The sequence below is a fragment of the Leptodactylus fuscus genome, chromosome 4 (assembly GCF_031893055.1).
Source record: "Leptodactylus fuscus isolate aLepFus1 chromosome 4, aLepFus1.hap2, whole genome shotgun sequence".
NCBI lineage: Eukaryota > Metazoa > Chordata > Amphibia > Anura > Leptodactylidae > Leptodactylus > Leptodactylus fuscus.
This window is the reverse complement of record NC_134268.1, coordinates 172,862,477-172,888,900: the sequence shown is the minus strand read 5'-3', so window position 1 is coordinate 172,888,900 and position 26,424 is coordinate 172,862,477. Positions and strand designations below refer to the sequence as shown.

Genomic DNA, 26,424 nt, shown 5'->3' with positions numbered 1-26,424 from the left:
GACAGGTTGTGTTTTTTCCAATAGCAGCCCAAAACCACTAGTGGAAAAAAGAAGCGAACAGCTCCCATTAAATTCAATGGAAATAATTTTTTTTGGACTGCATTCTGAGGCAGATTCCACATCAAAGTCCGATCCAAAAATCTCAGTGTGAACCCAGCCTTAGGCTAAGCCCCCACAGGCCGCAAACGCAGCGCTTAAGTGCTGTGGGAACAACTGTTGCGTGAACATATTGTGGTTCTTCCCGCAGTGATTTGTTACACTTATATCTACAGGGAAGCCATCGACGTTCCCATAAATATAATTGACATGCTGCGATTTTCAAAACCGCGACTGTTTTGGAAATCGCAGTACGCAAATCACGGCATTTCTGGCCCGTGGGGCCTCGGCCTTAGACTGTTTAGTGTCTGTTCTCCAGATTTCTCTACTGTTACCCATTAAAAAGGAGCAAAATGATCTATTATTGGTATAAAATAAGCCAGGGGTTATAGGGGTGATAATTTAGGAGTTAAGAGATGTTATGGGGTGTAAAGTGTATCCATGTAAGGGCTCATAAATCCAGGTGTTAAATTGAGTTCTTTTGACAATGACAAGAATCTTATCATAAAATTGAACTCCCAAATTTTCTTTATCCATCTTGAAATGACCTATCAGGACTCTAAAGTATGCCAAACTGTGGTCTGGCCCAGAGAAGTCTTTTCCCATTGGTGTATCTAGCTGCCATTTTATTGTGCATGTTGTAAATTCATCCTGGATTGTAGTTTTTGTTTGTTCTGTATTCCAAGAGATTGCTCCTATGAATTCTTATGTGGAAAACAAAGGACCAATGGGGAAACCCCGGAGGAATTGAAAGGTAAAGGAATAAGGAAAGAGGAGAAGAGGGGGGAGGAGGAAGGAGAAGAAGAAAGAGAGAAAGGAAGTAAAGAAGAAAAAAAGAGAAAAAAAGGGGGGGAGGGGGTGTGCGAGCAGAGAGAAATAAGCTAATTGGCCACTTCTGCCTAACCATTCGGCCCACAACCAGAGGGGGGAACTTGAGACAAACTAGTGTCTGTGACAAACATAAAGAGTGTCAGTCAGATCTGAGAGGGTGGATCAGAACCCAGAAGCATCCGGTACTCTCTAGACTGCTGAAACTCAAACCAGTAGAACCAGGTTCTAGTGTACGCCTCAATTGTACCATGCAGGAAAGAAGTAAGATTCTCTATGTGCATAATCTCATCAAAATCCAGAGGGAGAGAGGGGGAGGTTCAACTCACATCTAAAAGAGCAGGATACATGTCCGGGCAGTGAGGACCAGAAATCTGAGCAGAGAGCGCTTAAACACTTTCACAAAAGACTCGCAATGATTGAGGAGAAACAAGGCCGGGCCTAAGTGGTGAGAGGTCTCAGTGAGCTGAAGGGTGATACGCTAAACCCCATCCCAGAACAGCAACAGGGCAGGACAGGACCAGAAAACATGGAGCATGTCACCCTCCTCCTGGCCACAGAGCTCTGTGGATCTGCTCATCTATATCCTGTGGATGGTATCCATGTTGTAGGAATACAATAGGAAGTGTGGCTTCCTATGTTCATTGTCCAAACAGATCTAAATGGCTTGGGCTTGGCTGTGGATGATGGGTTTCTGTATGTGTTTAGGATAAAAGCTCTTCTATCTTAGATATGCTAGCCAGCTTGTAGGTTTTTGGAATATTGTAGCTTATATAATATTGTTTTTGACAGTCAGGAAATGCCCAGGAAGTGTCCATGAAATGTGTTTGAGATTTAGGGTAGTTGAGAGTGAATCTGATGGTAAGATAGAACTTGTTAAAATTTTCATGAAAAGATAGCAGTTCATTTTCTGTCTAGAGTCTGACTAGAGTACCAGCGGGTTATCAATGTACAAGGCGTACGCTAGATGTTCAGAAATAGTCATAGTCGTAGTAATACACACTTCACATCCCCCATCATACTGACTCCAGATCCCTTAATTCCTAAGTAATAACTCCTATAACCTCCGTTTTATTGTCCCGCCTTATCTTATTGATTTATCACCTCATTTACGTAGCACGTTCTAAATGTTGTGCTGTATTTTAGTTGTAAATTGTCATAGAAGGAGACGCTGTGCTTTAAAATTTGCAAATACATTTTTTTCTTTTTAACCAACCTTGCACTCCTGGATTCTGATGTATAAAATTTCAAAGTATAAATTTGGGATGTATTAAGCTCATAGACACAAACATTTTCACATGGCTCTATTTTAGTTGGAAATGTGAGTGTTGTTAGCTTGTCTAGTGTCTGTTCTCCAGATTTCTCTACTGTTACCCATTAAAAAGGAGCAAAATTAACTCACTGTCACTTAACTGAGTGGGAACATAGAAACTGGACTAACATCTCAGCACAGTTTGAGATTTACAATTGCACCGAATTTATCAAACCACGTGTGGCGTTTGATAAATTTAATGCAAATTAAACCAATGCAGATTTCGGAAAAATTGACTTTAAACGTTTCCCTTATAATATATACCCCCATTTAGTTAAAATTTCTTTAATTATACTTGTATTTTCTGGATACTCACTAAATGATGAGGGCAATAATAATTTTTATTTTCTTGCCTAGTTCTGTGCAACACACTTGTTTTTATGCTGCCAAGGCTTGGGTGGGATTACTAATATAAAAGACTACAGTTCCCATTATTGTTCTCCCCTCTTACAAACACTGCCTTTAATTAGATTTGCTTCAATGCACCTATATTACTAGGTGTAAGTGGACAGTGTTGCTGTTCTGCTACAGTACACTGCTCAACTACTAGACTAAATTTCCAAATATGCAAAACTTGTGCATTCTAGAAATAGAAGAAAAGGTGACATATAAACCAGGATGTGGTCATGTTGATGAAACGTGCGCCTGGCTTTCAAAGATATCTCAGCTACAAACAGAACATTAGTTAGTGACTAATCCAATTGTACTTATTGTTCAATCTATTTATAATTGAAAATGCATATAAAACAAGTCAAGTAATCATCAGCCGTCTAGCACTTCGGATAGCACATTGAAGTACACAGAGATTTTATATCTGGGACATACGACAATTAAAAACAACTGTTCCAACATCCAAAGCACCCAAGCTGCATGTATATTTGGGAATTTGGAACACTACAATTCTACAGCAAGCCATTTTTCTTTTTAAACAATTTGGTCTATCTTGGGGGCACATTTGGTTCATGATACTGTAGATTCAGAACAAATTTATTTACATAAAAATGAATCTTGAGAGTGATCCAACTGTGTCCAAAGGAACCTTGATAGATTGCTCAACACTAGTGAGTAAATGAATGGCCTGCTTCCAATGAGGGAAAGCTCTGCCATTTTGAGCTACTCATCCAAAACATATCCCAAAAGTTTTAGTTTGGAAATTTGGACTGAATTTGATTCATGATGCATTGATTCATTTATCACTAGTCAACTAGAATAGTATTCACAATATGTCTTCTTTAGTATTGCTTAGGTGATTAAACCAATCTCACTACTCCATCTTCACAGTTGTTCCTTTTATGGAAAAGTCTTTTAAACATGACCTCACGGGTTCCTGTATAACTGAAGTAGATCATTGGTTATATAGGATTATACAGTAAAAATTATATGAAATTCTAAAATTACTCATCTACCATGTCATGCTGAAAACAGTGCAAAAACATGAACGTGGCAACATGAAATCTTGGGAGCAACTTCTACTATCATTATCCATCTATTGATACAATTGTTTTATCAGTTTTCGAAATTTCAATTTCTTATCAGTGAGTAGAAACCTTGTTGTGACATCCATATACTGGAAACCATTTGTGACCCAGGTTCATGGTATATTAGGGTGCATTCACACGGAGTAAAATGGAGTGTAATTTGGAGCATTTACGGAGCGTATACGGAGCGTTTACGGAGCGTTTACGTATACGCTCCGTATACGCTCCGTAAACGCTCCGTAAACGCTCCAAATTACACTCCATTTTACTCCGTGTGAATGCACCCTAAGATTGTAAAGTAAACAGTGTCAGCATGGTTTCGTTTTAGACGCTAATAACTATTATAATTGAATGTGTAATGTGCAATTATTTCATAATATATATGTCAGATTTTTTTTTAATACAGAGCTCCAAATTCCCTGTACAGACATAGAGTTAAAGGGTTTTTATCTATACCTATATCATTTTAATGCTCACCAAATGATGTGGACAAAAGCTCAGACTTAATTATTTTTTTTTATCTTGCCAGCACACTTGATTTTATGCTGCCAAGGCTTACTGCAGACAGAATTACCTATATTAAAGAGTTACTATGAATTATCTCCCATCTCACCGTAAATGGAACTAATACACAAAGCTTAATAGAAAGTGACTGACATCTAATTGTAACGCATGTCTATGCTGGGAAGGAAATTCCAGGTCAAATCTTCACCTTATGGAAGACCCCAGTCAGTGGAACTTTGCTAAAAGTAGTTTAGTAACCCAGAGCTAAATAAACCAATAAGAAAAAATAAAAAAACATATAGGTGGCACTAAAGAGGTAACTTTGCTCATCTGGATGAGAGCTAACTTGCAAATGTATAATATAGTCTACATTGAAATTCCTTATCTGTCTGTGTAGATTAAATAAGAACTCTTTTTATGAATATTATTGCGGGTACATGTGTATATATAGTATTGGTCTATAACATGCTACAGCTGCTATACTGCAACATATATCCATGATATGCTAGCAAATAAATATCCTAGTCCCAAATACGCACCTCCTCCCTAATTTGGCACCCCTATAACTATGAGTCTACAATAAGTAGTGTGCATGACATCTTATATTACTGTACCAACAAATAAAGTATCCGTATGATAATCTTGTATCTTGCATTTCTTATATCTGCTATGTATGCACTAAACATATTTCTTTATTTGCATTTGCTTTTCAGATAGCAACTTTATTCTTGCAAATGCTCAGGTGGCCAAAGGATTCCCTATAGTTTACTGTTCAGATGGCTTTTGTGAACTTGCTGGATTTGCACGAACTGAGGTCATGCAGAAGAGTTGCAGCTGTAAATTTTTATATGGTGCTGAAACAAATGAACAGACAACACTTGAAATTGAAATGTCACTAGAGGAAAAGAGTGAATTCAAGGGGGAAATCATGTTTTACAAGAAGAATGGTAAGTGATTTTTTCTTCTTTGTTTGTATTTACGGATAAGTGTTTTGGATCTTTGTGAGGGTGATAAGTCAATTCACCGAAGAACCGAACACTTCCCCTTCTGCCTAGACTCTTTTTTGTTTCCTACCATAATTTACCTTTAGTAACCTAAATAACACAACTATTGTAAAGGTCAGCCCTGATTTATGAGCATTAACAGGCAACCTAGCCATAAAGATGCCTTCATTTAAAATCAAGCTCATAACATTTATAGGGCAATGCTTTTATAATCATCGGATCCATAAAGATATGCACAGATCCATAAATGCTTATACTGTGACATTTCCCTGACTGCTTTATGCCGGTTAGTTATATTCCATGATTGGTGAGCCATTGACTTCTCTTCTTGTGACTAACAATGGTGGGATGTGAAGGACAGTAAAAATTATATGCAAATCTTTCATAAATTTTTGTAGTAATGAGCATGCTCTTATAAGGCTGAAATAATAATACTGTCAGGAGTTTTATTTAGGTTATCTAAGAAGGTTAGCAATAATTTGAGGGGTGGGGTTCCTGTACCCCAGGACACCCACAATCTCCTGCTGTTTTACAGGCCAATGATGTCATGTTCGTTCATCTAATGGCCAAGGTCAGTCCCATCCAAACAAACAATTTCAAAAATAAAAATTAGTCAACATTGTGGTGGTCTTAGTGCGGTATTACAAGATCAGCTCCTTGCATTTGATTGGGGGCAGAGCTGCAATAGTGCAGCATGGCCAATACACAGTGATTGGAACAATCTGCTACTGTGCAGGTATCAGCTGATCTTGGTGGTACCAGATTCCAGGCCCCACTCTGATCGAATAAAAATGACCTTCCCTAAGGATTAGGCCATCAATATTGAATTTTGGAAATCCCCATTCAGCTTTTAAAAATGAAAACATGTACCCATTGATATTTATATGGTTACCATATAAACAGTTGATCTGAATTGATGTTGTCTGGATCTTACATTTGCGGTGGAAAGTTTAGTTTTCAAAACACTCCTCTGAAAGGTAAATGTAAGGAAGGATCTTTGCCTCACTGGAATGTTGCAGGAACTTTTTGGTGCAAAACAAGAATATCAACTTTTTTCATGCAAGGGTAACAGTTGGTGTAAGTACACGATATGTAGCAGTTACACTCACTTATAAGGATGCTTTCAGCTTCATTATGCTGCCCAATCTGAGGGCAGAAGTAGGGATAGACATGACAGTTTTAGTAGTCTGTCCCTTGTCTTAATACAAGGTAGCTATAGCTGTGTAACAGACAGCAAGAGCTACCAGAATGGAATGTTGTGGTACTCAATACTCATAACAATATATACATGACTCCCACTGACTGTCACTTACTGCTTCTAATGGATTACATCCTACCACAAAAATGGCAAAAAGATTGAGGCAATGAGTTTCCACCTCTTATTTTACAGATATGGTGGTGTCCAGACTACATGGAGTAAATAGTGATAAGCAACACAAAAATACACAATACCATAGCCATAAAATATAAGATATATAAGATAAGGAAACTCAGTGTGTTACAGCAGCATAGATAATACAATAATAATAACACAAGAAAAACAACACACAAAAAGCTCAGATGGAAAGATAAAAAGATATAGGAGAGAAGATAATAGGAGTCATAACAAAAAAAACTTTAGGATTATTTAGTTGTCTGTGTGGAGTGATCTACACTTAGCCTGATGTAGATTATACAGCCTGACAGCGGTTGGGAGGAAAGATCTCCGATAACGCTCCAACTCTTGAGGTGAAGCAGTCGATCATGGACGGTACTGCCGAGTGCAATCATGGTCTCATACATGGGATAGAAGTTGTTCTCCAGCATGGAGCTTCTAACCAGCCTATCAAGTCTATTTCTATCCCTGGCTGGTATGTGTTACGTTCAGCAGGATACTTTAAAAAAAAAAAAGCTAAATAATAAATATCCTGCAGAGCCCAACTGGGCTCTGAGCCACAGAGCTACCCTAGTGTGAACAAGGCTTGGCAGTTAATGTCACTGCTGGGCTACAATACCATCTGGATAACCACAAAACTTAAAGATAATACTCTGCAGGACAGAACAGCCACAAATGAATTCTAAAGTCTTGCAGTTACTGCACAGCAAGACAAAACACAAACTAACAATAACCGTATGCTCCCAGTAGCTTACTGGGCCGCACCCACCACAGCCAGCTGCTGTGGAGCACCAGAGGTAGCAGCCTGCCCAAGGTAGGAGATTCCACAATACTGACTAGGGAGATTTCCACAAATCTGACTAAGGGAAGGAATCCCCACAATTTTAAGTAAAGGGTGGAGATTCTAACTACCTGCCTAACTAAGGCAGCTTGCTGCCAAACTACAGTCTTGCCCAGACATGCACAAAATACAATTGAAACTAGAGCACCGGGCTGCCCCAAAATGCCTCCTTAAATGGAAGGAAAGTGGGCCTGAACAACCAGCCCAGGTACCCAAGCCAGGTGTCCATAGGCTGACACCATTGTCAGTCAGCAGACCAACCACACCCATCGATTGGAAGGGAAATAACTCCAGCCATGCTGGACTGGGCAGAAACAGTGGAACAGGCTGTGTCCCTAATACCTTGGCTGCACCAACTGCACAGTCCTAATAGTATGCTACTACCCCAGCAGGCCAGAAGATGGCTGATTTGAAAAAGGCCCTAAGAAGTGCCTCCTAGACTCTATAGGCCCTCAGCCTCCTGAGCAGGTAGAGTCTGCTGTGACCCTTTCTGTGCAGCGCATCCAGGTGTTCTGCCAAGTCCAGTTTATTGTTGATGAGCACACCCAGGTACTTATAGGTCTTGACTATCTCAATGCCTGTCTTCCCAGCATTAATCCTGAGGTGGTTCCGCTGACACTATTCCACAAAATCCCAGTTTAATTCTCTGTATTCCCTGTCATCTCCATCATATACAGTGTAAAACAACTTTATAAGTATGGAGTAATTGTAGGACACTAGCTGTTCAATCCCTTTACACTGTACTTGTGAGCAATAGATGCTTTTCCTGTTTTTGAAAGCAAAGTCACCCTCCCATCCCCGAAAGTACTTTTTGTTGAATGCATTCATCCTGGTTGACTTTCTGCCACAAACATTTCCGTGTATTTAGCTACATCTACTGAAGTAATCCTAGGATTTCATAACCAGTGTTTCAATGCACAGTAAGAGTAACTTTGTCGCAAAGATTATATCTAGCAAAAAAGAAAACATCCAACATTGCAGATCTTTTACACAGATATCTGCCAGTTGTCATTGTTCTGTGGAGGAAAAGATGTAGGTAGTAGACAGAAAAGAGTACAGTGTAAATAGAGACATTTTTGAAGGTTTTTTTTATTTTTACTTCTCACAGATATTTCACCAAACATATATAGATACATGACCTGTAACACAATATATGGTTAACATCAATTGTTGTCCTGAAACAGAGGCTGGTTTTCAGAAAATGGCCACTGGCCATATTTCAGGGTTGACAGTTTCAAAAAGATTTATTGCAAATGAACATGTTGAATTCCAAATGTGGCCTGAATTCTCTAATTGACATCTAAGTCAGGCAGGAGGTTCTCCCAAAGGGATCTGTAAACTCTTTTCAAAGTGAGAAAGAACATATTGTCTCAGCATGTATTGCAATCTAGTAAAATGATGAATAAGCATAGTCACTGCATATGTGGCAATGCTGTCTGCTGTTGTTACGCCGTTCCAAGTGGTTTGTTTCTTGTCTCACATTATCATAATGTGTTGTAGTCAGAAACTTTAGATTAAAACGTTTTCTTTTCTTCTTGTCTTTGATGTTGCATAAGGAACATTTTAAAGTGTACCTCTAAATATAAAACTACTTTAATAAACAAATAGTACATGTTAATATAAGAAACCTTGTATTATACCTTTATTAAATAAATATCTTTCTTTTTTTTCACTTAGGCTGCTCTCCTCCTCCTCACCTTCAATCGTCTCTTTAATCATTCTCTCTATGGAGAGAAGAGAGGGAGGAATAAGCTGTTAAAGTGTCTTTCCCATGTCTTTGTCTCAGCAGCTTTACCAGCTATTTCTTCTTCTCAATTCCTGTATTCTTCAGCAAGCTTGTCGAAGGGCTTTGACTGTTTGTTGAACAGGACACTAGGAAGTATCACAATATAGACTTTGCCTTTACCATGAGAGATTATTATGATTACTAGAAATCTAATCTAAATGAAGATCAAATAATCTGCACAGTAAATGTATATTACATTACATAGGCTTGCACTTACCATACTTCTACAGAGAATGGACCCAGTGTTATCTTTGTGTGTACATAGAGAGATAACAGACAGGGCTCCAGGAGCCTATATCAGCAAACTGCAATTGCCTGAACTGATTGTCCTGATCACTGATAAATACATACGGTGAGAGCACTCAGCCCCCCAGAGTGACTTGGGCATGTTATATGCCCCCAGGCATGCTTCCCCTGCTGTCCCAGTTGCATTCCAGGGTGTTGGCATCATTTCCTTTGGTGTCATAGTGGACTTGGTGACTCTCCTGAGTCGAAGAGTGGGATCCCCTGAAACAAGCATTTTTTCCCCATACACTATAATGGGGTTCGATATTCGTTCGAGTAGACAAATATTGAGGGGCTATTCGAAACGAATATCGAATATTTCACTGTTCGCTCATCTCTAGTAATACTAGAACCAGCGCTATATACTGTAGGTGGAACCCACTCATACACAAATTTTGCCATGTACTACTGCCAACAGAGAAACAGGGGGGCATAGAGAAGAAACAGAAAGTGGATTTAATTGTGAGATTTCCCAGAAAGGATACATTTTTTTGAAACCTAGGGACATTTTATGGATTTTATAGAGAATGATAACTAGATAGAATTTACTAGATCTCTATTATCAAGCTTCCATTTAAAAAACTTCCTTCTTTCAATGATTTTATAATAATTGAATATATTTTCATCACCAGCTGAAGGAAATCAATTTTACAGAAGTTCTAACAAACCCTGGGGGAATTGCCCTGGAGAAATATGCTCCAATGTTCCTGTGATCAAAGGACTCTTAGTGAATGTCAAATTAGGGTCTAGAAGTAATTATTGTATCCAAATCCATAGGCGTTCAGTTTAGTCTTCAGTAAATAACCCAGTCACAATATAACATAGTCATTCGGAGGCTTTATCTATCACATTCAAAGAGGACCTTTCACCATATCCGGGCACAGGCAGTTCTATATACTGCCAGAAAGCTGACAGTGCGCTGAATTCAGCGCACTGTCTGCTTTCCCGATCTGTGCCCGGTGTGAAGAGCTTACGGCCCGGTACCGTAGCTCTTCTATGGTCAGAAGGGCGTTTCTGACCATTAGCCAGAGACGTCCTTCTGCCTCGCGGCGCCAATCGCGCTGTGCTGTGGAGCCGGGAGGAACGCCCCCTCCCTCTGCTCACACAGCTTGTCCGTAGACTAGCATTATCAGGAGAGGGAGGGGGCGTTCCTCCCCGCTCCACAGCACAGCGCGATTGGCGCCGCGAGGCAGAAGGACGTCTCTGGCTAATGGTCAGAAAAGCCCTTCTGACTGTAAAGCGCTACGGTACCGGGACCGATAGCGCTTTACACCGGGCACAGATCGGTAAAGCCGACAGTGCGCTGAATTCAGCGCACTGTCAGCTTTCTGGCAGTATATAACACTGCCTGTGCCCAGATATGGTGAAAGGTCCTCTTTAAGCTTCTATCTAATCTAGGATATTCTTTGACCGTGTAAGCAATAAAAAGTTTCTGAAAGTAGACTTTATTTCTGTATGTTTTGGTACAGATTAGGTGTTAGGGAATTGCTTGTTAAGCAATTCCCTAGTGCTGCTACTGAAACCACAAAGGAAGAAAATGACAGAGACAGTAAGTTCTAAACTTGACCCAGCCCCTGTCCCTGCCTACTTGCCACAACTACTCTAGGCGATAAAGGGCAACTGGGCAACAGTCCCTTCTGTGTTTATACAAAACAGGACAAGACAAAACAACATAAAAGCAGAGTCAGCAAGCTGAGGTCAAACCAGTGAGACAAAGCAGTACTAAATTGAAATCCAAAAGAGTACTAACTAGGAAAAACAAAGGCCAGAAGTCAGTGAATGCAATACAATAGTAAGAGAACTGCTTACCAAGGACAGAGTCACAATATCAGCAAACATGTGTGAGCTGATGACCTGTTTATAGGCTATCCAGAACTTGCCCCAGACTTGATTGCCAAATAGGCTGTCAATCATACAGGTAAGGCTAAAATTAACTATTAGAGGGGCAGAGGGAAACCAATGTGAAGGAGATGGGTGTAGTGGGAAATCAATTTCAGAGGAGAGGGAATAGGACAGTGTTCAGACAATACAAGAAGAACCCAAAAGAAGAAATCACAGACGAACACGTCTCCTGCACCACAATATGCGTGGATGGTGCCAATGCCCGGATGGATGAGGATGTTACACTAAGTCAGAAATTACATTAAAGTGAACTGTAGTTGAAAAAGCTGCATAATTTGTACTTTAAATCACTGAAGGGAAAGGAAGTGAAAATAAAAAAAAATTACTTTTAATAAATATAATGGTAAATATATGGATTGTAAAAGCAGATAGCTATATTTCAGACCTCGCTATAGGATATATAAGCAGAAAAGGTCACAGCTAATTAGTGCCCAATGTTATCTCTAGAAGCAGCCATGCTAAGGAGCATAAAGCTGAAGTGCCTATTGCCTTTAGACAAAGAGTATAAGGGTAAGTTCACACTGAGTATTTTGGTCAGGATTTTGAGGCCATATTCACCTCAAAATCCTGACCAAAAAGATGCCTCCCATTGAAATCAATGGGAGCCGCTCAGGTGTTTATTCCGGGAGCCAGTACAAGCAAGATGCTCATTCTTCAAGCCGTTTCACCTATTGATTCGGTCAGAAGACACTCCTTCCTCCTGACTAGGCCCATTCATTGGGCCTAATTCGGAGCGGAGTGTGTGACTGGATCCCGGTGAAGTGCACCGGTATTCAGTCGCAGCTACCTGTCTTTTTGACCAGAACCTGAGGCAGACTCCACCTCAAGTTCCAGTCCAAAAAACTCCATCTGAACTTACCCTAAACCAAGGAATAATAACTGAACACACCTCCTGCGCTGCAACATGCGAGTGGAGGGCGGCTCAAAGGCCTGAGCAGGCAGAGACATTACATTAGTCTTGTATTACAATTTCACTTATTAAAGTAAATGGATGGGATAGTGGCTGGTGAGACTATCTTTACCAAACCTGTTTATTCTTTTAAATTTGTAGGATATTTGGTGACTGAAAATGTTTTTATTTTAGGGCCACACGGTGGCTCAGTGGTTATCCCTGCAGCGCTAGAGTCCTGGTGTTCAAATCCCGCCAAGGACAAAAAACCATCTGCAAGGAGTTTGTATGTTCTCCCCGTGTTTGCATGGATTTCCATCCCATATTCCAAAGACATACTGATAGGGAAAAAAATGTACATTGGGAGCTCTATGTGGGGATCACAATCTATATAAAAAAAAAGAAAATGTTCTTATTTCATATATCCACTGCTGATTTTTTCTTTTTTCTTTTGCAATGTGTGGATGGGATTAGCCAGAATCCCATTCACTTTGCAAGTAATGTAAAACGCAACGTTCTTTTCCACGTTGGATGCTTCATTTTTTCTCAACATGAGGCTTCAACCTAAAGCTAAGACCCCATGTACTGGGTTGCAGCCAAAAAGAGTTCTTGGAAAAACCATGGCGGCAATGCATCGCGTCAGCAATTCTTACAGAAAGTCTGCAGAGGACTTTGCTTCCATTATGCCTATAAGGAAACGACCGGCATTTACATAGGTATAATTGACATGCTGCGATTTGTAAAACCACAACGATTTTGAAAATCGCAGCGTGTCTGCTGCATTTATTTTCCCACAAAATGTAGATGGGATTTGCTTGCAGTGACTGCAAAATGCTGCGGTTTTTTTTATGCCATGTGGGGCCCCATCCCAAAGGGTTTTCTAAGGGGACTTCTTAAATAAATATTCATAAATTAAAGATCCGACACCTGGTTCTCCGACACCTGGTCTCACAGTCATTCAGCTATTTGAAGAAGTGGCAGACTTGGTAAATCTGGTGTACTACACCAATGAGTGCTGCAAATGTAAAATGTTGCCAATATTTCAATATAATAAGGTCAAGAAGTCTCAAAACGCTATTATGCAACTTTTTTAAACTAGTGTCCTGGAGTGCAGGGTTTGATAAATCCCCCCACCTTAATCTTACATTGCCTATTAAACGGTAAATGTAGTAAAAATTAGTAAATGTGTCCGCTCTGTTATAAAACTAATTAATTGTCATGGAATCTTTTAAGATACAGGTTCTTTTTTTTGCTGCACACAGGAGTGAATAGAGAAACTGTCTCTCTGTCCACCTATGCAACAATTAGTGTTAGATTACTTAGCGAGTCTGATTGCTGGTGTTTTCCTTTTAATTGTTCCCATAAAGATACAATGTCATTACAGAGAAACATCCCCTTAGACAGAGACTATTATTTTACCTCCACCACTAACTACTTGCGATAATACCTTATTAGACAGGACCGTTTAGGAGCCAAGTGCTCGTACAAGCGCTAGTTCCCAATAACAGCCCTGTCTTATAGAGCCAACAATCCTTCACTGGGTGATTTGCTGATCTTGGCAGGACAAAAAATCATTTGGGCAGTGATATTATATTCCTCGTATATTGCTCTTCATCACCTTTTCATATTCAGGTAAGAGCATATAGCAATACGTATGAGAATTTGGGACTTGTAGAATACTCACATATGGAAACATAACAATGGACAATCCTTCTGAAATTGTTTCTAGGGGTAACTTGGAATTTGTTAGTCAATGTTTCATCTACATGTTTGCTCAGTTTAAAGTCCAGTAATTGGCTACCATGTCATATGGGATTGTATGGTTTACCGCATTGTGTCTTGTCTAATGTTTCTTCCAAACAATGACACTTACAACTCTGGTACAGCACAAATTTGACAAAAAGACTTGATAAAATGACCTCCTTTATGACCTGCCAAGTTGCTAAAAGTGGATGTCTGCTGCTTGATGTGCTTGTTAGCAATGGCCAAACACACCAATTAAAACAGATGTTCACATACTTTTGGCCGCCTAGTATATATAAGTAATTTTTCCTTTTTTACCACCATAAAATGAAAGTTGTAAATGGAGCAAATCTCTTTATATAATACCTAGGCTTGAATGATACAATACACACCGGTGAAAACTTGTTTCTGCTAAAGCAACCGGCTTTGTTGGATGGTTCCTCTGCGACTTGTTTATCAGTATAATAAATCTAACATCTTATCTATATAGTTTGCAATTGGATTACTGCTATTATTCTTGTCTACATGGTATAATAACTTAGAACATCGCACTTCAGCAAGCAGTCACTGATTTGTCATGGCTCAGAAAGAAATAGTAATGAAAAAGATTGATGATAGCTATTTTCTAAAGCTGTAACATATATTATTAGGAAAGACTTTTGTATCGCAGTATGGTAGAAAGAATCATATTATCCTCTACAGACCACACAGCACAATGCAATGTTATGTAGGTATACGGACAATGGAATATGCAAGCAAAATAAATGAAAATGGAAATCCGGTAACATAATAATTGCTACATGAAGCATCAAGTAATAATCAGCGGTGAACAATTATTAAGACTGACGTTTCCTACTCCAGTCTTCATAAAGTACCTGATCGGCCAGCGGCAGGCCTGGATATGAAGAAGTTGTGGCCTCTTTATGAATCCGGTGCATGGCCCTGAGCTACAGCGGAGAGCTACACCAGTGAGGAGCTACCGTAGATTTCCAAAGTAACTTAGTTATAATAAATGTATTGGATTGAGACGACTTAAAGAATGGGCTGTGCACCGTATTAGGAGTAGATGCCTTAATAAATTTCGCCCAATGTCTCCTTTTAAAGGTCTTCATCCTAAATAAAGTAAACTATGTACTGTAATAAAGTAGGAAAGCAATGTAAAGTATTTTTTTCTACCCTTATGTTCCTAGATCTTATGTAACTTTCTAATATGTTTATTTTTTTTTATTGATCACCGAAATAAATGCTTGCAGTTAGTGAATTGATACATAACTGTTTACCTGCAAAGGCTGATACCTTGTCTACAGTGGTGTAACTAAAGTCTTGTAGGCCCTGGTGCAATCTTTTGTTCGTGGCCCCCTACCTCATCCCTACAGTGAATTCTTGATAGTGATGGTTATGGTGGCTAAGGAGTTTAATCCACCTTAGTGTGGTTTGGGTAATCTGTGGGTCTCCTTGGTTTATGGCCCAGATGGAAGCTGCAATCTCAATAGTGATGCCAGTGCTTATGGGCCCCCTAAGGCACCTGGGCTGTTTTGTGACTGCATCCATTACACCACCTCAAGTTATGCCCCTGCCTGTCTGTGTGTATAAGTAAAGAATTTGTCATGCTACTTTAAGGCTAAGGTCCGATGTTGTGAAAAAGAAGCTTTTTTTTTGTTGTTGCAGATTTAGTTTTTTGTTTTTTTTGTCTTTTTTTTTAGCCAAAGCCAAGAATAGCTACAGAAGAAATGGAAAATATATAGGAATTTCTTATACTTCTACCTCATTCCACTCCTGGCTTTAGTTAGAAAAAATGCAGCAAATTGCCGGGCCACACGGTGGCTCAGTGGTTAGCACTGCAGTGCTGGAGTCCTTGGTTCGAATCCTGCCAAGGGCAAAAAACCATCTGCAAGGATTTTTTATGTTCTCCCCGTGTTTGCATGGATTTCCATCCCATATTTCAAAGACATACTGATAGGGAAACATGTGCATTGTGAGCCCTATGTGGGGCTCACAATCTACATTTAAAAAAAAAAAAAAGAAAAAAAAAAAAATGCAGCAAAATCCACAATAAAAAAAGCTACATTTCCGCAACTTGAGGCCTCAGCCTTAAAGGGGCTCTATCACTGAATTTTCGCTATTTTAGATAAATATATGCCTGAATAGCCTTTAAACATGAATTAATACATTTAATGAATTACCTTTTAAACGTATATGTAAATGAGCGCTCCATGCACTTTGGCAGAGCAGGGGCTACAGCTGCCTGTGTCTATCATAGCATAGATCTACTATGCACATGGAGATCTATGATAGACACAGCCCCTGCTCTGCATAATCACTACTTAGAAGACAATGAAGGACTTTGTAGTGACGTCATCACAGGGACAAGCCAATCACAGAGCACTAGTGACATCATCACAGGTCCTGTGCCACTAGCAGGGAAGAGATAGTTAGAGGTTGTGAATCGAAAGCAGAAGGAGGGACTTACATAGAAGAACCAAGAGAGGAGGGCGTGAACAGAGTATGACATGAGGGGTGCACGGGAACGCCCACAGTGCATGGAGCGCTCATGTACATATACGTTTAAAAGGTAATTCAATAAAACTGAGGTGGGGGGGTCTTTTAACAAATGATTAGCAGCACTTGAATAGCCTTTTTAAAAGCTATTCAGGCATATGTTTATCTAAAATAGCGAAAATCCAATGATAGAGCTCCTTTAAAAGGTAGAAATAGGCATTGATATATTTAGCATAGACCATCACTGTGTGATTAGTGGTGATATAACTTCTATTGCTATGAAGAGCAAATGGTCACTGTAGTGTCACAGTCCATTTAATGTTTCACTATACACAAGAGCTCATGTGCACGGTTACCTGTGACCTCCCCATTTTATGCCAAGGCTCCTTTATTTTGCTGATCAGCAGGGATGGGTTCCAAACATAGTCCATCATTTCCTGAAATCTTTTTAGGCTAAGGCCCCATGTATAGAACAATAGCTAAAAAATGCTGCTATAGAAAACACAGTGACAGCGCATCACCTTTTTTCTGTAGTTTTCTGAGAGTTTTTGCTGCATTTTTCTCTGCATTTTTCTTCCCCTATTAAACATCAGGCGATTGTTTTCAATTACTCATCTAAAATTATCATGTTACCTTTTTTTAAACCCCCCCCCCCCAAAAAAAAAAAAAAAAAAACTTTTCCAAAGCTCTTTTTTCCACAATGAGAAATGGGATTAACCAGAATCTCATTCACTTTATTTCTACTGTAAAACATAGCATATTTTCTTGTTACGTTTCCGCAACTTGCAGCCTTAATTGAATCTTCACATCTGTACTTTTTTTCCCCCCAAAAGTAAGAACATATACTAACACAAAACAAACAGAAAATATTTCCAAACAATTCTTCATAGAATTCTGCATACTGCAATCTTTTTCTGTTGTGATCTCAGTCACATAACCATCAAATTGAAGGAAGATGGCTTCCTTTGTCGTTCCACCGCAGAGCACTATGACGTGACATTAAATATGTAGTAGCCTATTCTGTAGGTGCCTATTATACCATAGTTGCATATTATGCAGTGCCTTAGGCATGGCCTAATAGGTGCCTGACAGTTTCCACTGACAGACACTAATGTGTTAGATACAGAAGTATTTTAAAAATCTAAAGTAAAAGTTAAATAAGTTTAATAAAGGTTTAAAAACATAAAGTTGGAAAAATACTGATAGGCTACACATTTTATATTGCTGTAAACATTTTGATCTAAAATAATAAAGCATAGTAAATGTTGTAAAGAAAAAAAACAGATGATTGTTGTTTTTTGCTTTTTTCATTAACCCCATTCTGGAAAACAATAACAATGATAACAGATAGTGTGGAATAGAAATGCAAAAATTACACAATATACTGCAATACAGTTGGATTGTAGTATATTGTATGGTTCTAAAAAAGAATAAATCAAAAAACACAAACTACCATTCATGTTTTTTCCTTCCCCAAATTTTTTTTTTGCATATTTTTAAAAAATCTTTGATCATTTTATTTTCATTTTCCCATGTCACTATCTATATTTAAGTACAATATTCAGCTGTTTTCACTTGGTAATTCTGTAGGGAATTTTTTTTTTTAAGTTACAGCATAAACACGACAAACAGGATCACAATTAGAAGTTCACATCTCTACAGATAACACCCAATAGTGACCCATGTTTGCTCTAAGGTTAATAGATGATGTCATAATTTATTTACTCTGATCCCTGCATAGAGCATGTCAAGAAAACTTTCCCACTGACCTCAATACATACGCTCCAGAGTATTGCTACTTATGGCTATGACTATAACTCAGGATAGATGGCACCCTCCATAATTATGTACAGAAAATAGAATACAAAATTCTACAATCAGAAAATAAAAACAGATTAGTGATAAATTTTCACTTTTCATAAATAAATAACAATGGTGATACATTATTTATAAGGGGTTAGTCTTATTTGTTGTGCTATAAAGTGTCTGTGTAACGTCTCTGACTGTTCAGGTCACTGCGCCACCCTCTGCTCACATGCTGCCGTGCAGGAGGCGTTTGCAGTTTGATTCCTTGCTTAGACTTTTTGGTTGCACTTTTTGGTGAACACGGCTCTGTTTCTGTAATTGAATTTCCACCTCACCTATTGTTATGGTCATCAGGGTTTATTAAAAAAAATAACTAAAATGAAAACCCTACGGAGCTCTCTGGGCCACTGACTACTAACCAACCTGGTGTGAACACAGGCTAACAGTTCCTGCCACTGCCAGCTAAATTAAACCACCAGGTGCGCTCTGTTAACATTCACAGAGGCATGCAGTCAGAGCAGCCGCACAAATAAACAAACTGGCTAGCCTGAACTCCAGGACTAGCCAGAGACCATGTAAACCCTGTGTGTGGTAGTTCCACCCAACCACCCAGGCAACTACTGCCAAGCCCACTCCCAGTCACCCTGTCTGGGAAGTATTGCTAGCTGCCCCTACTGAGTTGTACCACACACACACAAGGCAGCATGCTGCCTGACTAACTGTGGAAATGCTAGCTCAGGAGTCATTTGCTAACTAGGGCAATTCTAATAATATTTCAGGCAGGAACCCAAGCACACACACAACACACATCATTTCAGGTTTGGAATGAGATCATAGAGCACCGGGCGTCCAGACCAGCCCCCTTATATAGGCAAGGGGCGGTCACCAGCAAATAGCCCAGCTGCCCAATCCGAGCGTCCATTGGTTGATACACATATCGATCAACCAGTCGACCACGCCCGGCTGTTGCAAGGCAAATTAACCCCTGCAACCCTGGATTTTGCAGAGTAACAGGCAGCGGCGCCCATATCATGGCCGCAGTTACTACACAATCCTAACACTTATCTCCTGCACCTTATTTGCCTCTGTTCATGAAGTGGTTAATTGTAGTCTTGCCGTGTGACTGACAGCCTGTCTTCCAATCAAGCCTAGGGCTGGTCTTGGGCTTCCTATATACAGGCCATCAGCCCACATAGACGTGCTGGCTTTTGACTTTGTCCCTGCTAAGCTTCTCTTCTTCTACTATTATATTACTGACTTCCGACCTCTGGCTTTCCCTATTGACTATTCTTTGGATTTTGATTTGGCACTGCATAACTCAACTGTTACCAAACCCTTGGCTTGCTGATCTCCCTTTGTGTTGTTTGTCTTGTCTGCGTTTTGTGTTTCACATATTTAGGTAGGGCCCGTCGCCCAGTTGCCACCTATTACATAGGATAGGACAAACAAGCAGGAAGGGACAGTGGGGGGTGTCAGCTTAGGGCTCACTGTCTCTTGTGCCCCTTCCCAGGGTTTCCAGCAGCTACTGGGGAATTGCTGTCCAGACACTTCTCTAACAGTCTGCTTACTATATGTTAGGATTATGCAGTAACTGCGGCCATGATATGGGCGCCGCTGCCTGTTACTCTGCACAATCCAGGGTTGCAGGGGTTAATCTGCCTTGCAGCAGCCGGGCGTGGTCGACTAGGTAATCGACATGTGTGTCGACCAATAGACGCTCGGATTGGGCAGCTGGGCTATTTGCTGGTGACCGCCCCTTGCCTATATAAGGGGGCTGGTCTGGACGCCCGGCGCTCTATGATCACATTTCAAACCTGAAATGATGTGTGTGTATGTATGTATGTATGTATGGGTTCCAGCCTGTAAACATTGCCCTAGCTAGTAAATGACCCCTGAGATATCAATGCCACTGGTAGTCAGGCAGCATGCTGCCTTGTATGTGTGTGGTAAAACTCTGTAGGGTCAGCTAGCAAAACTTCCCAGACAGGGTGACTGGGAGAGGGCTTGGCAGTAGTTGCCTGGGTTATTGGGTGGAACAACTACACACAGGGTTTACTTGGTCTCTGGCTAGTCCTGGAGTTCAGGCTAGCCAGTTTGTTTATTTGTGCGGCTGCTCTGACTGCATGCCTCTGTGAATTGCAACAGAGCACACCTGGTCATTTATTTTAGCTGGCAGTGACAGGAACTGTTAATCTGTATTCACACCAGGTTGGTTAGTAGTCAGTGGCCCAGAGGGCTCCGTAGGGTTTTCATTTTAGTTTTTTTTAATAAACCCTGCTGACCATAACACTATATTATACATATATGATGTTTAATTGTTTTTAGCATTAGTGGTCAGTGTTCAAATGATATTGTGCTAAACTATTATGTTTCTTACAGGCTTGTTGGTGATTTTCTTTGTTTCTGGGGATATTTGTTGAGATATATATATATATATATATATATATATATATATATATATATATATACACACCATATTTTACATATATATATTTATATTAGAATTGTTATTTTGCAGTTTAATTTTAAAATCCCATCAGTCAGTCTCACAATAGAGTGTTATTTGGATCTAGTTGGTTCAAGGTTATTATATCAAAACTAGCAAAAATTAATGAGGCATTAGTGAATGTTCACGCTACCATCATAAATGTCCGTTGGTCTCATCAATCATAGAAAGAAAGCAATGGACATTAACAGCAATAGAGCATAAACACAGAGTATAAAAAGTCCTACATGTGCAACTTTTTTCTTCTGTCAGAAAAGTAAAACGATGTAAGAAAACTTTGGTTATGTTTTTTTTACAATAGAGTGTATACAGACAGATGGTGATCTGTCTGCATCAGTCAATATATTGCTGTTAATGTTATTTTCTTTACCAGGCATGAATCATGGTAGTGTTTTACATGTTAAGTATTATCTTTTGTTTCTGTTATATCGTATATTCTGTTAATATATTATAATAAATATATATATATATATATATATATATATATATATATATATATATATATATATGTATATATATGTATATATTTATGATCAGACAACCAGGTTCAGGGTATGTTCACTAACTTGGAAAAATGACAACTGAATATTGTAAAATAAAATAAAATGAATAAAAGGGATGTTCCTAATATAAACCCTTATTTCATATTGCAATATTGATAAAATTATAAAAGTAATAAAATAAGTGTGAAAAATAATCATTAAAATAATAATAATAATAATAATACACAGTCCAGTCATATTAATGTGACCACCACCTACTTTTGACGTCGACGTTAAATAACCAATCGCAGAAGGCACGTGTCATCAGCCATCTGGGTGCACTCATCATTGTGGAAGACACGATGGATCAACTGAATCAACACAAGTATGCATCTCTCCTTGCGGACCATGTTCACCCCTACATGCGAAATGTTTTTCCCCAGGATGATGGCATCTACCAGCAGGACAATGTGATGTGTTATAAAGCTCACAGTATACGTGCGTGTTACGAGGAGCACCAGGATGAGTTTACCGTACTCCCTTGGCCAGCAAATTCCCTGGACTTGAACCCAATCGAGAATCTGTGGGACCACCTCGATCGGGTTGTTCGCGCTCAACCGCGTAACCACGCTCAACCACGTAACCTAGTGCAGCTGGCCACGGCACTGGAGTTGGCATGGCTCAACATCCCAGTGAACATCATCACAATATCCCCTCTCTTCCTGCACGTCTCGCTGCGGTCCGCTCTGCCAAAGGTGGTTATTTTGGATTCTGACAGGTGGTCACATTAATGTGACTGGACTGTGTAATAATAAATTAAGACAATAAGTAAATTTACAACTAAAATGCATATACTGTATTAATAATCATTGGTGTATGTCTATTGGGTGCTTTAAATGGATTGTCTCACTAATGTGCGGCTTCTCTAACCCTCTGTATTGAGTAGTTATGACTATGGGAAGACACATCTGGCCAACAATTAAAAAGAATTTTTCAACCATGAACGACCCAAAATTCTTACAGAGTAGCTTTCCTTTCTTGTCCCAGAGAGGATGTTTTGGATTCCTAAATGCCCTAATAATACAGGGTTCATCTTCAAGAGGCAACTCCTTTAACCCCTTCCCGATATGCGCCGTAATAGTACGGCGCATGTCGGGTCTGTAACTATGGCGACCGCCCGGGAGCTTTAAGCAGTAAACAACCGGCTCTAATGCCTCTGATCGGTCCCTGGACCGATCGGAGGCATTAACCCCTCCGGCGCCGCGGGCAAAGGCGCCGGAGGCGCCATTTTCCCGGCGGCGCATGGGCGCCGCCATTTTAGCTGGGATCGCCGGCTCCTGGAGCATGCTCCAGGGCTGACGTCCCGTTGCCATGACAGCCGGGAGCCTTGTACAGGCTCCCAGGCTTGTCTGCAAAGCCTCTCTTTTGCAGGCTGGTCTATGCAGCCTGCAAAAGAAAGGATGCTTTTTTGCAATGCATTGCAATGCATTAGCATTGTAATGCATTGCATTAGTGATCAGACCCCCTGGGGTTCAACACCCCTAGGGGGTCTAATAAATGCAAGAAAAAAAAAAAAAAAAAAGTTAAAAAAAATATTAAAAAATATAAAAAGAATTAAAAGTTCAAATCACCCCCCTTTCCCTAGAACACATATAAAAGTAGTTAAAAACTGTGAAACATATACATGTTAGGTATCCCCGCGTCCGAAATCGGCCGCTCTACAAATCTATAAAAATATTTTTCCTGTTCGGTAAACGCCGTAGCGGGAAAAATGGTCGAATGTGCCAAACCACCGTTTTTTCACTGTTTTGAGTCTGATAAAAATTTGAATAAAAAGTGATCAAAGCAATAACATTTCCCGAAAATGGTAGAACTAAAAAGTACACCCGACCCTGCAAAAAAAGACGCCCTATGCATCCCTGTACACTTACGTTTAAAAAAGTTACGGCCGTCGGAATATGGCGACTTTTAGAAAAAAAATTTTTTAACACCGTTTTGGAATTTTTTTTAGGGGTCAAAATGTAAATAAAACCATATAAATTTGATATCCCTGGAACCGTACCGAAACACAGAATATAGGGGACATGTCATTTTGGCTGCACAGTGAACGCCGTAAAACCAAAGCCCGTAAGAAAGTCGCAGAAATGCATTTTTTCTTCAAATCCACCCCATTCTGAATTTTTTTTCCTGCTTCCCAGTACAATATATAGAATAATTAATGGTGGCATCATGAAGAAAAATTTGTCCCGCAAAAATTAAGACCTCATATGGCTCTGGGAGCGGAGAAATAAAAGAAAAGAAAAGAAAACCCCTTTGTTCTATTTATTTACGGTACTATTAATATTGCACTTTATGTATTAATTATTGCTAAAAACAATATAATACGATAATCTGCTATCAAGTAATATATCTAGTCTGCTTATGTCTTATTTATGTCTTCGCAGTGTTAAAGTTCCTATTACATTTTGCGAATAAAGCCGCGTTTTAAGCATTTGAAAAGGATATCAGAGCAGTTCTATTTAAAGTAGCAGTCAAATTTGTTTCAGCTTTCTGAATTAGTTACACGGATATAGTGGACATTAGGTCTTGTGCAGCGGGATGATGAGAGGGAGACAACTTTCTAATTAATTCAGAGACAGACGTACTGTAAATAGCAAACTCTGCATGTCACATTCAACATTCTCAACATATTCGGTTGGAATCTGATACTTAGCATCAATAAGAGATTCAAAGAAAAAGTATAATTTCCAAGTAATAAGAAGCTTCATTAAGGCATTTTAATGATCCCAGCAGATAAATTTTGCATTTAAATCAATGCTTTACTTCCACAAAGAGGAACGTTGCTAAGCTCCATCGGATGAGACAAGCAGATTTACATTCACTGAACAGCTGTGGTTTCCTGACTATTGACCTTTCCAATAAGATTTGGTTAAAATTACATTAGTTGCAGCTCTAGATTTGTACTTTTTTGCTTCAGTCTTGTCTTTCCATTAAATTATCTGTCTTCTTTTTACAACCTTCAGGTACATCATTCTGGTGCCTACTGGATATTGTTCCTATAAAGAATGAGAAAGGAGACGTGGTCTTATTTTTGGCTTCTTTTAAGGACATTACAGACACAAAAGTAAAGATTGCACAAGAAGATAAAAAAGAAGGTTTGTGTATTATTTGTTTTAGACATTACGGGGGTGTACACTGTAAATACGTAAAAGAAATTGAAAAGTATCGAGATTAACCAGTTAAATATTACAGAACGCTACTAAATAAGGGCAGCGCAAGGGCACTGAAGTCCATATCAGAATCTGATCAAGGATCAAGGAAAATATCTTGTGGTTTCTTCATCAGCACTTTCACAAAAAGTCTTCAGTGTTTTCCTCTGTGGACTTTATGCTTTCTTTACAAATATAGGGTAGCCACCAGTGTTTCTGTGGGTATAATTGACATGCTACAATTTCCAAAAATGGAACTGTAAGCACTGTTCTATTCTCTATGTAGAGATCAAGTTTCCTCACAGCAGCTTAGCTCCTGATCTCTGTGGTAATTCCAATGGCTGCTGTAAATTATGATCAGTTTGGGTGCTAGGTGTTGGCCCCATCAATCTGATATTAAAAACTTATTCTAAGAATACTGGAAAACAAGGAGAGACACCGAGCCAATCCTCGTGTATTATCACAGGGTGAAATGGAACTAGATCTGCTCACCTAGTTGGGTTGTGATGGAGTCTAAGAATAGAGTAGGTCACAAATAGAGTTAAACAAATCTGTTTGGAATGAACCAAATTCTACAAAATATTCTAAAAGTTTTGAACTTGACCTAAACTTTGGCCCAGAGGAGGTATGGAAACATAATAATATACTCAACTTCACTCACCTCTCCAGGATATCCTCAAAATGTTCAGTGCTCCTTTGGGAGTATCTTCTGGTGTCTTGGATGGCGCCCTGGTTGATTGGGTCTCAACAGTTATATGGAGCATGCTGTCATCATGACGTTATTTCATTTTGGTGCCTTCTCAAAATATAATAATCCTGGTTCCTATTCTTTTATTTAAAACATAAATTTATTTTTCAGTGTTTTTCTTTATACAATGACTCCAGAAGATCCTGGTTCTCAATTCTCCACAACTATCATGTGAAAATACAAGCGCTGGTATCCTCATAAGAAGTAGGGTGACTTTTTTAGGGGCAACACGGTGGCTCAGTGGTTAGTGCTGTAGTCCTGGGTTCGAATCTCCCCAGGAACAACATCTGCAAAGAGTTTGCATGTATTCCCCGTGTTTGACATACTGATAGAAAAAAAATTACATTGTGATCCCTATATGGGGCTCACAATCTACATTTTTAAAAAAAGTAGCGTGACTTTTTGGGCTTACTCTGATGTCTAAGCCCGTGTAATTGCAAAATTAGTTTCACCTCTTTCTCTTAATTTCACCTCTTTGCAAAAGGTTACTGGCAAACCTGGAGTATAGATATGAATCCAACACTTCTAGTTTAAGAGAGTGAATTCCATAACAAAAAAAATCTTAAAAATCTACCAAAAAAATCATTATTTTACAGTATTTTTAGCGCCACAGAAAGACATTAGGATTTTTGCTTTAATTAAATTGTGAGCGTAAGGTCACTCGGTATAATTTGGTTCTCACAAGGGTTGAACGGAAGTGAAGATGAAAACTGCTTTTTCTCATCCAGTGTATTTCTTCATACACCCAGTGGTGCTATCTCAAAATTGTTTCCGCTCTATTAAGTATTGTGCTAAACTAGTCTAAAATTATAAATCCATTTATATGATTTTTATCCCAGTGAGATGTTCTGTCTGAGCTTATTAGGAGGAAGAACAATTGTAAAAAGAAATAAGAATATGTGATTCCTAGAACAGTGACTCCATTTAAAATTATCGCTTTAATTTAAAAGGGCACTTATGTAAGAAAATCATATGCATTTAGATTCACTCATTTTCATGCTGTTAACTTTTTCAGATCTGTATAAACATTCCAGAATTTCTGCCCTTGTCATTTATCATTAGACTGGTCAATTTACTGCAGTATCCATCATCTATCTACTATTAAAGCATCTGTAATATCCCATCCATTCA

The 26,424-nt window shown here is 39.2% G+C and overlaps 1 protein-coding gene across 5 annotated transcripts in view; it reads left to right on the top strand.

Moving 5' to 3' along the window:
• The window catches only part of KCNH8 (potassium voltage-gated channel subfamily H member 8), a 300,278-nt gene that overhangs the window by 146,730 nt on the left and 127,124 nt on the right, over positions 1 to 26,424 (top strand). For all 5 annotated transcript variants that reach the window (XM_075271409.1, XM_075271408.1, XM_075271407.1 and 2 more), the window contains exons 2-3: positions 4,932 to 5,165; positions 24,360 to 24,491. In XM_075271409.1, the coding sequence (XP_075127510.1) occupies positions 4,932 to 5,165; positions 24,360 to 24,491 (366 nt within the window). The remainder of the gene's footprint in view (positions 1 to 4,931; positions 5,166 to 24,359; positions 24,492 to 26,424) is intronic.